At 37.5% G+C, this 15223-nt stretch overlaps 1 protein-coding gene across 16 annotated transcripts in view; it reads right to left on the bottom strand.

Annotated features, from left to right (window-relative positions):
• Window positions 1–1517: 1517 nt before the first annotated feature.
• Window positions 1518–15223, bottom strand: part of CAST (calpastatin) — a 130082-nt gene continuing 116376 nt past the window's right edge. For all 16 annotated transcript variants that reach the window (XM_077139101.1, XM_077139090.1, XM_077139092.1 and 13 more), the window contains 8 exons: window positions 14360–14458; window positions 11494–11601; window positions 9975–10067; window positions 8209–8253; window positions 7697–7789; window positions 5989–6060; window positions 4649–4714; window positions 1518–3662 (listed from right to left, as the gene is read on the bottom strand). In XM_077139101.1, the coding sequence (XP_076995216.1) occupies window positions 4664–4714; window positions 5989–6060; window positions 7697–7789; window positions 8209–8253; window positions 9975–10067; window positions 11494–11601; window positions 14360–14458 (561 nt within the window). In that variant the 3' untranslated portion in view covers window positions 1518–3662; window positions 4649–4663. The remainder of the gene's footprint in view (window positions 3663–4648; window positions 4715–5988; window positions 6061–7696; window positions 7790–8208; window positions 8254–9974; window positions 10068–11493; window positions 11602–14359; window positions 14459–15223) is intronic.

The raw sequence follows: 15223 nt of genomic DNA on the forward strand, positions 1-15223 counted from the left end.
GTTCTTCAGAGGAAAGGCAGCTAACTTTCAACTGAGGTCCTTTCTTATGTGGGAAGGCACAGGATGGTCTCTGCTGGCCTTCTCTCCAGGCCTCTGGATTCCAAAAACTTTCCCCGCGTGATTTCTTTCTGCATTTCCAAAGGCCTGGGTTGAGCTGCAAGTGCTGAGATGAGGTATGCTGAGCTGCTTGGGCTGTGCTACCTTGTGCTCTCTCATTTAAGCACCAGCTGGTTAAGTGAAACATCATTCATTGCAGCAGGCACACCTCCTAGACAACTGCCGATGTAATGAGCAACAGATGAGGTTCACGTACCATTGGCTCAAGTCCACAGCAACAGAACTAGGTGCCTTCACCTGGCCAAGTTGACAGCTGAATCTAACTACCACAAGTCCCAGCCACATACTTAAGCTGAGTCTCCAAACTCCTGTTCCCCCATGTTTTTGTCATTCATAAGCTGTTGCATCTGTCTCCTCAAAGGACACTGAACAGTGAGAAATACCGAACGGACACCTGGATTGGTGATGAAGGGACGTGTCTGTGCTGGAACTCTCCGTTGACCCTCCTGATGGCTCTCTATGTGTCCCTTCTCTCCTACACTGAATTATGTGGATATGCCACATAATCCTTGGCTTCCTTGGCTTTTAGCTTTTGGTTATTGGGGAGCCCCAGGAGGAGACGTCAGATGCAGAGAGGGAATAAGAGAGGGCATTTATTCCCCTGGCCCCCTTCATGGAGGTACCTCAGGCTGGCCTCCTGCTAAGGTCTCAGCTTCTCTCCACACAGCCTTCTCTGTCCTGGGTTCTGTAACTGGTTCCTCCTCTCATCCCTTCAGGACTAGGGACGCAGCAGGAACCTGGCTGTTACTAGAGCTGAGTTTGCAAATGGTCTCCATACACTCTGCCCACACCTTTGGAACCCCCCCCCCGTAGAGCCCTAACCAGATAATCCTAATTTGAATGCGCCATCTGTTTCCTCACGGACCCTCGCTGATAGGGTCTCTCTCTATTGAAAATGCAGAACGCATTCAGGTCTTTGAGAAAAACCTTTCACTTGAAATTATATCTGAGAGTTGCTGATTTTTAGGCAAGGAAGGAACCTTTTCTCTCCCTGCTGCTTATTTGGCCTAGTTTATAATATCTGTTTCCTACTGGCTTAATACTGCCTTAAGTAAAACCTTGTAGAATCTCCAATAAATGATAATATATTGTAGAATTGAAAATATTTGTTTATATTAGCCTAAGTGAGGACAGTCTATTCTTTGTGTTTGAAGATGTGAATTTTTTTAAATATAAGGCAAACTTTTAAATAAAAGAACGTGATTACTATGAAAAATATCATAAATGTGTTGTTCTGACACAGTATGGAATAGAATGATTTTTCTGGACACAAATATATTCAGAATTTCATTATTATTACCTGTTCCATGGTTAACGGTCACCTGATTGTTTCGAGAAATAAATTACTGGCAGTTTCCACCCCCACATATTTTCCTTTTAAACAGCACACATAGACAATATTTTAACGTAAAATATTCTGCTTTAATTGGATTTTATATCTTGACTGATGAAACATGGAAATATTAATTTTTAGTTTGGTCACCTGAGGAACCAGTTTGGAAAACTTGCTTTCGGAAAACGTGCTTTTGGAAAAGTTCACTTTCTAGACGCAGCATTGCCACAACAATATGCAGGAACCTTTTTTGGTAATAAACAGTTGTCTGTTCTTTACCTCTAAGCATATACTTGTAATTATTTCTTTCTAATAATGTGATAAAAAAAAAGGGCTTATTTAGATCCTGCAGCTTAGTCAAGTCTTCATTAATCACCAGCCATCACCCAAGTGTTGAAGACATTTCTCATTAACAAGAAGGCATATTCAGAGTACCTCCAATATATGTTTACTTTTACAGGCATTTTTAAATCTCTGGATTTTGGTATGTTATTTAAAAATACTTTTATATATACATAGAAATTAGTAACACTGCAGCCATAGCCTTACAGACACATCTGTCAATGTCAAAGATTTCAAAGTCTTTTTTAAAAAACCTTTGGAAAAAAAAAAAGCAAACAATTTACTGCCCAAATAGGAGAATTAGATACACAGTGAAAATCCCTCAGGAAGAGTGTTTTTTTTTTTTTGTTGTTAGTGACTCAAAAAGGTCTGTTCAGCCACCGTAACACTGGCTCATATTTCCCAGGCTTACAATAATAATGACTGTAACACTGATGGCAAAGAGACATGGCATTTTTAAGTGAGTGGAGTTTGAAATTTCATGGGTATGCTTCTGATTTTTAAAGGTATTTTCAGAGAGTATTAGCAAAATTTGATTCCCAGTATAAGCAGTTATTCTTGTCTGTCACCCTCCCCCATTAGACATTATTGGTGATATTGCTTATTTTTACTGAAGTTTACTAAATCCTAATAAATAAAAGCTTTAAACAAATGCTAAGGAAGGCCATGCTTTCCAGAAATATGAAATTCCAAATCTATTTTACAATAGGTACCTGACATCTTTTCCTGTATTTGCTACCAGGAAATAAAGCTGAAATTAAATTTTTATTAAAATCCCATCAATAGTATCAGTCCTATGTTTATAACCTATTCATTATCGAAAGATTTGAGAAACCATTCCAAGTTGTAGGGTAGCAGAAGGCTGCGTTCTTAAGTTGCTGGGGGGAAAAGAAGATTTTAAATCTCAAAAATGGTTGGATGTGTGCATGTATACCCTTTTTTTTTAAGCAGAAGTTTTTGTATTTGGTAAACTTAAGTTCCAGAAAGCCAGATGCTATAGTGTGAAGACTAGGCGGCAAGGGCTCTAAGCAAACCATTCCTGCTCAAATTTCATGTATAGAGAACAGAAAGCACAGCTTAATTGCATGGTAAACCAACAGAGTTCAAGCCATATGAACGGTGTATGAATTAGATTTTATTTCTGTTCAGATTTTGTTCTTCTGATGACTTGATCATGTCTCAGTGTGTTTTGTGCTGATTATAAGGTGTGGAAACCCTGACCCCTGGCAAAGAAGAGACCACATCTAAGAGGGGCTTGGGATTTACTAGCCTGTCCAGGTTATCTAGTTTTAATTTATTATTAGCAGCCCAAAGGAGATATGTGCCCAATGTACAATATTTTATATTTGACTTAGAATATAAACATCAACCCAAAGAAACATCAAATACAATTCAAAAGCCAAAGAGGAAAGGGGGTAATGGGAAATCAGATCATTAAAGAATGTTTAAAGCGTTGTTTTCCAAATGCTAAAAAAAAAAAAAAGTAAGTGCAAACTGAAAATACTAATGAGATTTACAGGCACTGTGTGTAGAATGTGCAAAAGTTTGCAAAGGTTTTTTTTTTTGGTGTTGCTTTAAGAAACATTATCAAATATATTTCTTACAAATATAAAGCTTTCTTTCTCTCAACAACTGAAGGCAATTGAAAAAAAATGTTCAAAGTTTATCGATACTTAGTATAATAACACAGGTGAACCAGACAAATTCAAATTCTTTCCTGGACAAGAATAACAAACCGATGTTTAAGATGTCAAAAGACTGAGCAGATACCACTGTCTAGAAGCCACCCAGAAACATTGTTTACTGCTGCCAAAACATTTTGTTCTTCAAGCGTCACCATCTACCCAGCTGAAGATTTTATTGAAGATACCTTAAAAATTTCAAAAAAAAAAAAAAATTCAATGAACAATGTGATATGTAACTTTCTTGCTACAGGCATAATAAATGTACTAGCACTCAAAAGCAACAGACAATAAGAAGGAATTTCCTATTAAAAATAAGAGACTGGATTATTAAGAGATAAAGAATATATTTGGGAAAAATCTTTGGAGCAGTTCTAACTAATATACCACTCTGTTTAGATGAGATAAAAATGGATCATGATAACAGAGCCTAACCTACTTTAATATAGATTCGATTTCTTTTAGGGCTCTGGTCTGCAGTTATTTGTATGCTTTTATGGCTTCGAATAAGACCTCCCTTTTATGAGGAGATAAGCTATGGGCCCAGCTCTCAAGATAGGACCCAGAGATTCCTTCATCCCTCTTATGACTCCAGTCACCATAAAGTAGAATCAAACCAGTACTCTACTTTCCAAAACTAAGAATAAAACTGGTCATTTTTTTCCCTTGCCCTTGTCCCCAAACCCTGCTATCTTCCCAGACCCTAAAGTCTACTTCTCACCCCACTATGTGTTCATATTTTGTGTAATATCAATATATTAAGGACATTTCATTACAAGTTGAAACACACTCCTTTTGTTTTACCACAATAATCTGCAGTCATGAACACTAGAATTTCAAAGACTCAACTAGCTTTAGATGGTGATTCGTTAAGAGTGTGGCATAAGAAAAAAACAACAAAAAAAGAGTATGGCATAAGATTTTAGAGGTCTCAATTAAAAGGTTAATGTTTTCAAACATTACTATAGCACAAGCCTCTCATTTAGTGGTTTTCAGAGAATGACTAATTACAGATTTTATAATATGAATATGAATTTTGTAAGCAAGAGCATCAAGTCAGCATAAAATATTCAAGAAGTAGACTTAGTTTCTCTCTAGGCTGTGACACAGATTGGTGGAAGGTACAGTTGTTTTAATTAAAAAAAACAAAACAAAACAAAAACGCCCAACTTACCAAACAGTGCAAACTTTAACTTGTATTTCTTTCATCAGCTTTTGACTTGGAATCATCCTCTTTTGCCTAAAAGGGAAAGCAAAACCATCAGTGAGCTCTCTCTCCTGGATTAAATATTGAGAAGTTGATCAATCAGAAGAGGTTTATGAGGAGATGATTTTATGGCAAAAGATAGCAGTCAGAGTGGGAAAATAAACTGTTCCTTTCTCAATTTCTCCTATTTGGCCAAAACACTGAGTTCTCCCTCAAGTTTATAAACGAAAAGTAATCTTAAGTGACCCTATCTTTCTCAGTCTAAATGTGTTTAGTTTGTTGTTTCTTTGTTTTTTTTTTAATACATGGGCAGGCAGCGGGAATCGAACCGGGGCCCTCTGGCATGACAGGCAAGCGTTCTTGCCTGCTGAGCCACCAGGGCCCACCCTCTGTTTTTGTTTTGAGGCCAGGGTAGGTAAAGAACAAAATGCAAGGGTTTTCTTGGCTGGTGGAGTTTGAGCATCCTATGGTGAGGCATTCTTTTCTTGTTCTTTGGGGCCTGTTAATCCCTTCATCACGTAGGGTTATTATGCTTTCTTCTTTTTTTTTGTAAAGGGTAGATTGTGTTCTTTATATAAATGAAATTAATAATAAGCAGATATTTAATCTATCTGGGTTATAATGGCATGAATAAATGTCAATGATCAATTGTTTCTTGTCTGCACTGTTGTTTTTAAAGCTGCACCTTTACTTTCTCTTCACAGTATGGGAACCCATAGTCACAACCATTTGAATCATACCTTCTTGGAATTGGAAGGGACCTAGAAGTTGGCTAATCCAACTTCCACTCCTAACCACGGGCTTAAGTAATTTTAGTAACTGGGCATTCCCAATTGTTGTGGACCAGAAATGCCCAATTCTAAGAAAATGAGCCTCGTCACCTCGACTCATTAGCTTTAGTTCTACTTTCTAGAGAACATGAAAAACTGTACTAATAGTCCACCTCCCTCTCAGGTACTGTCTAATAAATACACCGGCCCACAGAAAATCTAAGATCTTCTCTAATTCTATATATTAATTCCATGTCCTAAAAATTCATAAAAATCACCAATTCTGGTTTAACAAGGGCAAGGAAGGCAGGTATCTTGAATCATGTTAACTTCCATTAAGATTTCTAAAGGACCAGTTACTTAAAAAATAATTGGGTTTAAAAATTCAATTTCTGTAGCAAGATATGATAGAGATATTATTTTAAAAATATTTTATTCTAAATAGATTCCAATGAGAAACTAAAGGACTGAACTGATAAATTCCTGTCCATGTTATCGCTACACAGATTTGTAGTACATATATGGCTCTGTGTTTACCTTTTTTGAATCCTTTGCTTTACCCCCATTTTTGGGTGCTTTGGTGCTGGAAGCAGTCTTCTTGCCTTTGTCCTAAAGCAAAAGAAATGTAATGAGGCTACCGCTATTATCAATTCATCTAGCAATTCACTACTAGTTGCAATCGAATTAATCAGATTCATTTTAGTAGCGTGGAGACCTCCAATTTAATAAAATAATGGAAAACTTTGGGTGTTTATTCAGAGTGTTTTTGAACAATGGTGCATGTACACATAAGAGTTTAAGGTAGGAGGTAAAAAAGGATAAAAATAGGGAGGGAAAAATGTTATGTGTGTAATAGCGATGTTTTCTGACTATGTTCCTGTTTCATGATTCATCCATTGTGCTCATCAAAACAAAGCTTGTCTCTATCAGGACTGGCTTTTATGTGCCCAACAGAGCAAAAAGAGGAGACTGTTTTTAGTATTATGGGGAGAAATGTAACAATGGGAACAACCTTAAGGATCTGGGACAGGTTACATATAAAAATAAAGTCTATTCACCAAAAAGGCATTATTGATGGGCTTCCAGGAATGAGAAACAGGATACAAAGGTGGTTTGGAAATTAAAATGCCTACTATGGGAGGGACTGCTCATTCAGTGACTGGGGGCTGTGCAGAAGAGAAAACTGAGGTCTGCAGTGTTAATTCCTCTGTAAATCACAATGAAGGGTACTCACTTCACTTTTCTTTCTATTGGATTTATGAGAGGGTGTGACTGATAGGTAAAATGACATGCTTGTTGAATTACACACAAGTTTTTTCATCCACTTTTTTTTTTTTTTTTTTTTAAAGGAAAGACAGAGAGAAGGAAGGAAGGATAGAAGGAAGGAAGGAAGGAAGAAAGGGAAACATCTTTTAAACATTTTCTTGTTTTTATTGTATTCTGTTTCTCCGTTTTTGTTACATGGGCTGGGGCCGGGAATCGAACCGAGGTCCTCCGGCATAGCAGGCAAGCACTTTGCCCGCTGAGCCACCGCGGCCCGCCCTTCATCCACTTTTAATCATTTGCTTCAAGCACCTGCTGTGTACCAGGCATTTTGCTAACACTGAGCACATGGAGGTCAGAGACACACCATTACTACATAGAGTGCATGGCCTTGCGGCATGATCGACACGTGATGACGGGTGGCTCAGAACATAGGGAGAGCACACAGGAGATGCCTCCGATCTTGGTCTAGGAAGGAAGGAGAGGTGAGAAGCATCTTCCTGAAGGAACAGATACTTGAGCTGGGGAATGTGAAGGAGAGCTGGCCAGCAGGGCAGGCAGAGAAGGGGAGGAAGTGCCAGGGGGCTCACAGGTATGAAAACACATGTGCAGCTAAGGACTGCCCTCATTTTAAATGAACAGACTGATACTAAAGTTAAAGCATTATTGTAGCACAGCAATATAATGTGCCAATCAAAAATGATAGGTGTGGAGCTTCTACAGAAAACTGAAAAACATTTATGGAATAATGTTCAGCAATATATTTTTATATATAAAAGAGATATGTGCAAAAAGACAGGAAATATACCAGACAGTCTTGTTCATGGAAGGTTGTGGAATTATAGATATTTTTTCTCTTCTCTAGTTTCAAGTTCTCTATGGTATCATTTTATTCATTATACAATTTAAAAATCATGCACACACATACACAAGTACCTCAATATATACGTATATCTAAAAGTCAATTGAAAAACCACAGTACCTTTGCTGTTTTCCGTGATGTTTCTGTAGTCGAAGGACAGCTGTCAAAATCTCCTGAGAGGGCATCAATGGGGTCCTGACCATCAGCAGATTTCTAAAATAGCAAAGAAAAAGACATCAAGGAAGGCTCATAATGCAAACATGTCATATGGGACATTTCCCCTTTTTTTCTAACACTAATACATTTTGTAAAGAAGATATTAAAACACAAAAACATTAAGAGTTTTTTTCTTCTACTTTTATACAAGTTACTTAGTTTCCTCTGAGCCTATTTTCTAACCTGGGAAATGGTCCTGCATTCTTTAAGAACTTTTATTAGGACTGAATACACACACACACACACACACACACACACACACAACACACATATAAAATACATACTTAGATGCATACTCTGGCATAGAACCAAGCATAGGCTAGACATTCATTAAATGTCAGATTTTTAAAAATACAAAACAAAGCTACAGCTAAAATTAAAAAAAAATAATGAAAACATGCTGCTATGGTATCTACCTTTGATTCTTTGGGCTTCTTTGCAGGTGGCTTCACTGGTTTGCCCTTAAAAACAAAGTATACTATTGGTTAAACTTGGATCTTTGTAAAAATTTACCTAGATATAATTAGTATTTACTGAATCTATTATTCAATGACTTGACTTGGAAAAAAATGGATATAAAGTTGCCTGAATCTCAGCTACTTCTCTGCTAGATTTACTTAATTATTCTCCTTTATATACCATGGGATTAGCCTTGAGGAAAATGCAAGAAAGATAATCTGATCCTAGAAATGAAAGGAAGACTACTTAGGAACTTTCATTATGTTTTTTTTTTTTTAACTTTTTTTATTAATTAAAAAAATTAACAAACAAAACATTAAGATATCATTCCATTCTACATATATAATCAGTAATTCTTAATATCATCACATAGTTGCATATTCATCATTTCTTAGAACATTTGCATCGATTTAGAAAAAGAAATAAAAAGACAACAGAAAAAGAAATAAAATGATAAGAGAAAAAAAAAGATTATACATACCATACCCCTTACCCCTCGCTTTCATTTACCACTAGCATTTCAAACTAAATTTATTTTAACATTTGTTCCCCCTATTATTTATTTTTATTCCATATGTTCTACTCTTCTGTTGATATAGTAGCTCATTATGTGTTTTAATTCTACTTAAAATGTAACTTTTTAACTAAAGTTTTTGTATTATTTACTAGAGCAAATATTATTAACTATAGCTTACTATCTGGGAAGGATTTGAGACAATGGAATGGCAGACGGACATATTACTTTCAGACAAATTTCAAATACAACTTGTCAAAGATTTTCCCATCTTCAAAGGCAAGGGCATTGAACAGCACATTCCCCAAAGAATGCCAGGCGGTGTTATCAAGGTGGGGAGGACCCCGAAACTCTGTGCAGGATACAGAATTGTTATCTTGAGAAACAGTGAGCAAAGCAAGGAGAACTGTCCTGCTGCAGGAGACAATGAAGCTCATAACATTATTTAAGCCAGATGCCACCTCACCCACCAAATGAATCAGTCCAGAGAGAGAAGGAAGTAATTTGGACTTCTTTGCTTTTATTTGGTGATCAGACCTGGAAAGGGTCATTTATCCTCTAACTGACTCACAAGGAGGAGCCGAATAAGAAAGGGAGGGCAGGCCAAATTGAACCCAGACCCAAGAAAAAGTGACTTCCGTGTTAAAGGCAGGAGATGAGGGACTTCTTGAGAGAGTGTACTTAGATAGAGGAATAGGACTTCTGTCTTCACTCTCGACATGGTGATGGTGGTACAGAAGGAAGACAGAGAGACCCCAGGTCTTGGAGGTAACTAATTTACTCGCCCTATTAATAATTCCAGCACTGGCTCCTTTTCTGCTCTCCCTAAAAGGAGAGATCCTGCTTCCTTTGAAATCCCATAGTAGCAGTCCCTTTTATAGCCTTTTCAAGGAAAGAGATATATTTCATGGACCTGGAATCACACTCAAGCACCATTTAGTGACGGGACACTATTCAACTCTTCTTACAGTGCCCAGCATAGTGAACATCAAACGATTTTAGCTGAAATAAATATTAAACAGAGTTCTAAATATCCTGCTCATCAGTGCTGCAGCAGTCAGTCATGTAACATTTTTATGCTACTGCTAAAGTGTACCTCCCATTCATTTCAGATGAGATCTGAAAAAAAAAAGCTTTGCACATAAACCTTTAAACCTAATCTAGCATATAGAATACCTGTAGTCCCCAGAGCCACGTGCCTCAGTTTACCTGGTCATCATTATCCAGGAGATGTCTATACTCAGGTGGGAGAGTTTCGTCTCTTTCTCCCAGCTTGTCTCTATGTTCAGCCTTAGCTTTTTCCTATAAACATTGAACAGACAATGATGGATAGTCATTTCCTTCTTCACTGCAAAATGCAGCATTCAGTATTTACCGTACTTTTATGAGGCAAAAAACATGACTGTTTTTATTTTTATTTTTTAAAATAGAACAACAAAATGGATAACTTCAACAGACTATTAATTGGGAAGAAAATCCATAGAGTTCTGTTATGTCAATCTATATCTGTGAATTTCCTGGGTATTTTCAATTTAAATATATAATTAAATAATTATCCTTAGAAATCACATTAAGAAATTTATGTGATTTATAAATTTCATTTATAAATTTATTTATGTGATTTATCCAGGGTTAATAATTTTTTTCCCCTGTATGAGTTTCACTTTTCAGATTAAAAAGTCAGGTCTCTGTACTTTGGCGACTACAGAATAATATTTACAACTTTGATTACTTATAAGCAACCCTGGAGGAGTTGGACAAGTAGCAAATTTAAACTGGACATGCTGGGCTGTTTGCGGTACAGGAGGAAACGCCCGACACTGAGCAACTGGCACGTCCCTCTCAGCGTCCCCACCTCGGTGAGGCTGGTTCACCTCTGTCCCGGAGTCAGGGGCTCCATGGTGAGGCGTGGATTTTCTCTTTCTGCATCACTATAATTTCATTTCTCAACTATAAGTTTATACTATAGCAATAATTGAACCAAAACCTAACAATTATCTGAAATACTCCAGTTTTGATATATCACTTTGGTTAATCAGACAACTATTTCTTGATTCCAAGTTATGATCCAGACAGCTGAAAGGTTTGTTAAATATGTACAGATATTGTATAAAATATGTACACTGTATAAATATATGTATAATAAAATATGTACCCATTGTATAAAAATAGATAGCAGTAACAGTTTGTGTCCATCCAGAAATATCTCTGCACAGTGCTGGATTCCTAATCCAGCTCTCCTCATTTAGGACCATGTACTGAGATTTAGTTATGCCTGCAGAGAACGCTGCTGGAAAACCTTTGCCAAATAGGTGACTTCTGTCTGTACATGCACAGAACATAACTTAAAAAATGCACATGTGCATGTGTGTATCATGTATATGATGTTCTTACTACCAGGTAAAATCAAGAAACGTTAATGTGTGAAAAGAATAAAATTAACAAACAAAGCACAGTCGTGCTTTTCTAACATAACAAAGCCTGGCTGGACGAACAGGACTTATGCCTTTTTTGATTTTGTATCATAAACATAATCCTCAGTAAGAAAATTAAAAAATGCAACACAGACTGTAGAACAGGGATAAAAACGAGACTCAAATTACCCAACTTTTCACTAACTCCTGACAATGTCAAAAGGATTCTTTCCCTCTTGTGTGGAGGCCAGGGTGTTCTATGCAATAAAAACATTACATTTCCATTTTTCCCCTGGCGGATTTTTGTTACTTGCCTTTACTTTGTCCTCCACTGGTTTGTTCTCATCTGGGTCAGGCTGCCTCTGCCCTAGACTGTCGGAAAGTTGGTCCAGGGCATCATCAAGTCCTTTGTTGTCACTTTGCTAAAAAGTAAGTAATTCTGAATTAGTTACCGATTAGCCAAAGTACAGCAAAGGGAAATCAGCACAGGAGCCCCATCTTTTCAGGAGGGGACCTGTTTTTTGGAAGTGAAGGACTTGGAGATGGGGAGGAGTATACAAGGTCAGGGAAGAGAAGGGCTGAGAATGAAAACTTAGGGGTGAAAGAGGAGCAACATCTAACTGATATTCCCCCTACTTCCCATCCATACTATCCACCTCCCTGGTAAAAATCCCCACAGGCTAAGTGGCAGTGGCAGGCACCACACTCCAACAGGCTGCATGGAGAGCTAGCGGTTCCAAAAGCAAATGAATTAGTCTCACTATTTCATTCAGAAATTAAACGTGGTTGTAAAACTGGGGATGAAGGTCCACTGATGCTGTGAGATGCTGAGGAAGCAGGTCTTCACAACAGAGCAGATACTGACGGCGTATTTCAAAAAGACGATGTGGTCACAAGCAGGCTGTGGCTTCTAGGGAAGCCAGCAATCCCAGCTTCCTAGACCACAAATCCCAGAGACTTTTTATGAGAGTGGAGAGGGCTTCTCTGCCACATCGGGGGTCAGGGAGAGCCTCAAATGTCTTCAAAGAATTTCCAAACAGGTAGAGAATCTTTCTCTTCACTCACAGAAGGCTAATGGGAGCTAAATTGCAAGAATGGAGTGGGAACTGGTATTCTAGGGAAAAAAATCATGGCCACAGGAACAGCTATCATCAAGGTAATGCATACAGCTTATTTCCTCTACCATTTATTTACTGTATGATACAGGCAAGTTATTTAACCCCTCCGAGACTCATGACAGCACCCAGTAAATTAAAACATTAATACTCCAACAGTGAAGTCCTAAGGTTTTTTATTAAACATTTCTTAACACGGTATACCCTAAATGTTGACTTTCATCTCAAAATGAATTCAACTCAAATGTGTTTAATATCTACATTCTATAAAGCACCATGTGGAACTCTGTCTTATGCTGCATATAACCCTCTAGTTCATTTCCGAAGTGTCTTCAGATACATTGTCCAGTTCTATCTGATGCTCACAATGACCCTCTGAGTAAAGTAAGCTTTTTTTCGGAGTAAGAAGAGGGGAGCTCCAGGAAGGCTTAGTCAGTTGCCTGAGATCAGTCACACTGTTAAAAAGCAAATGGGACCAGGTTCTGGGATGGAGAGCTTAGGGCCCTTTCCTGACCACGCTCAATCACACCCCTCGTCTTCTATTTCCTGCTGAAGAAGCTTCTCCTAGAAGATCATCATCTAGCTTTATGAAAAGACGTCTTCAGATGCTTTCAGTTTATGTTTTACTGCTGGTGACTAAATCTTGTCTGATGCCTCCAATAAAGAAAATTCACATGAATAGGGAAGGTTTCGTTTATTCTTTGACTTCCAAGTGTATCTACTTAAACAAAACCATGACTAGTTTTAGTCACGTTTCCAAATAAAATACCAACTAAAACTGGGCTTCTCTATGGGAAAAGTGAGAGTCTAAGGCTCAAAGGCTTTTGATTGTTAATGTTTACTAAAAGTTTTCAATCAGGGCAGACCCTCTGACCTGACTATTAAGAACTGAATGTAAATGGCAGTCTGGGTTATTAATGATTCTTCCTGTTGCATGGGGACTTTCACCACGACGAGTATTTGTACCCACAAACGCAGCATTTTAAACTGGCTTTAAGGACTTCATTAGCCCAGGATTATAGCTGCTAATGGCGGAGGTGCCTAATGGCCCCACCAGGCTTTGTCGTCTGTGCCGCTGGACATTTTCAGATGATCCTGAGGCTGACCCTACAGGATGAAAATCCATTCCCGGATCTCAGACAACAGCAGAACTAAGCTTTGATGCTACATCAAAAGGAAAGGAAAAGTAGTTGACTTCACTAAAGCTACTTTGTCTCCATCTAGCACAGGAGGCGTTCATGTACTATATTCAACTACAGAACCAAAGAAGATGGACACCTAGTTTGGGGCAATCTCTTTGTCTTTGGACGGGCCAAGGTCCTCTCTGTAATTGGTACCTCACAGATAATTAATCAAGGAAAATCTGGAAAAGCTTCTTTCCCACAACCCTGCCTTAGAACTTGTAAATAACTGAAACAATACTGATGCTGAGATTTATCTATGGCTAGCCTAAAAACGACAAATTTTACCGGCTTGAACGGGAGGAAAACAATACCATTCCACAACATGTTTGTGAAAAAATTCTTTTTTTGAGAAACTCAAGCACGGAGCAATTCCACAAAACAAACTGAAGATTAAATAGTAAGTGACAAATTATAGCATGTGCCAGGAAAAATATAAAAGAGAAAAGGTGAATTATCAGGAAAGCTACAGAATTGCTAAAAGCTAATAATTAGAGAACATACACAATGCCCATCATTGCACTTTCAATTCTAAGCAAAAATAATGATAAGCCCCTAGACTGTGTGCAAAATAGTTTACATAAATTGTTTCATTTAATAATATCACAAATATTCTCTGCCATCTCCCTAAACTGCCAGTCTTAGCTCTTCTGAAAGTGCCTGAAATTCCTAACAAACCTGTCCTAATTTACTCTAAGGAGACACCCTATTTTTTTTCCTGGAGACTTTTTGTTACTTCAAAAACAAACATCTAGGGTGGGCCACGGTGGCTTAGCAGGTAAGAATGCTTGCCTGCCATGCCCGAGGACCTGGGTTCGATTCCCGGTGCCTGCCCATGTAAAAAAAAAAAAAAATTTATGCCACAAATCTGACACTTCTCTTACCAGAGTGTCAGGAGGTGGGCCTGCAGAGTGGGTAGTTGATGCTGGAGTTTGGGAAACCACTTCAGAGATCACAGCAGAAAGTTTTGCATCGTCGAATTTCTTTTGAAAAACATTGAGAATTTTTTATCAGTAATGTGCTATATATAAAGTTATGCCCACAATGTCATCTCTTAAATATAACACTTAATGATAGTTTTATGACTAGGAGATGCACAATAATACACAATCTTAAACACAATTTTTATTGCACTTCCTCCCACATAATATTATTTTACACTATTTCCTATTTCTATTTCATACTTATTATTCTAAATGCCATTCAATCATTAATGATTTAGAGTTTTATGTTTTGTTTACACATTTCCACTGCATATTTAGGTTGTTCACAGATTTTCAGCCTTCTTTTTTGTAATCAATTGTTTTGAATAACTTCTAGAAGAGTCTTTTTATGACACTGGCCATGTACTGACAGACTGCCCTCTCAAAAGTCTACAGTTCATACCACCCAAAACAAGTGACGAACAAGATTTTCCTGTGGCCTTGCTTACCAGAATTAGATTTTTATCTTATATTTTTATTTCTAATAATGGGAACAAAATTATATACTACTGTTACTTTAATACTGTCGTATCTGGTGGGAGGTTTCAGTTTTATCATTTTTTTCTCAGTGTTGAATAATATATCATTCCAGAACTCTTCTGAAATAATTTCTCACCTTTTAAAAAACATAATAAATCTGTCATTTAAGGCTATTTCTCTATTTTTTTCCATTGACCAATGGGTTTACTTTCTGCATCAGTACTGTGATTTCTAGTTATTATTACTGCATATCTTAGTGTTTAATTGGGTTAATCTTCCCTTAAA

This window comes from Tamandua tetradactyla, chromosome 21 (assembly GCF_023851605.1).
Source record: "Tamandua tetradactyla isolate mTamTet1 chromosome 21, mTamTet1.pri, whole genome shotgun sequence".
NCBI classification, from domain to species: domain Eukaryota; kingdom Metazoa; phylum Chordata; class Mammalia; order Pilosa; family Myrmecophagidae; genus Tamandua; species Tamandua tetradactyla.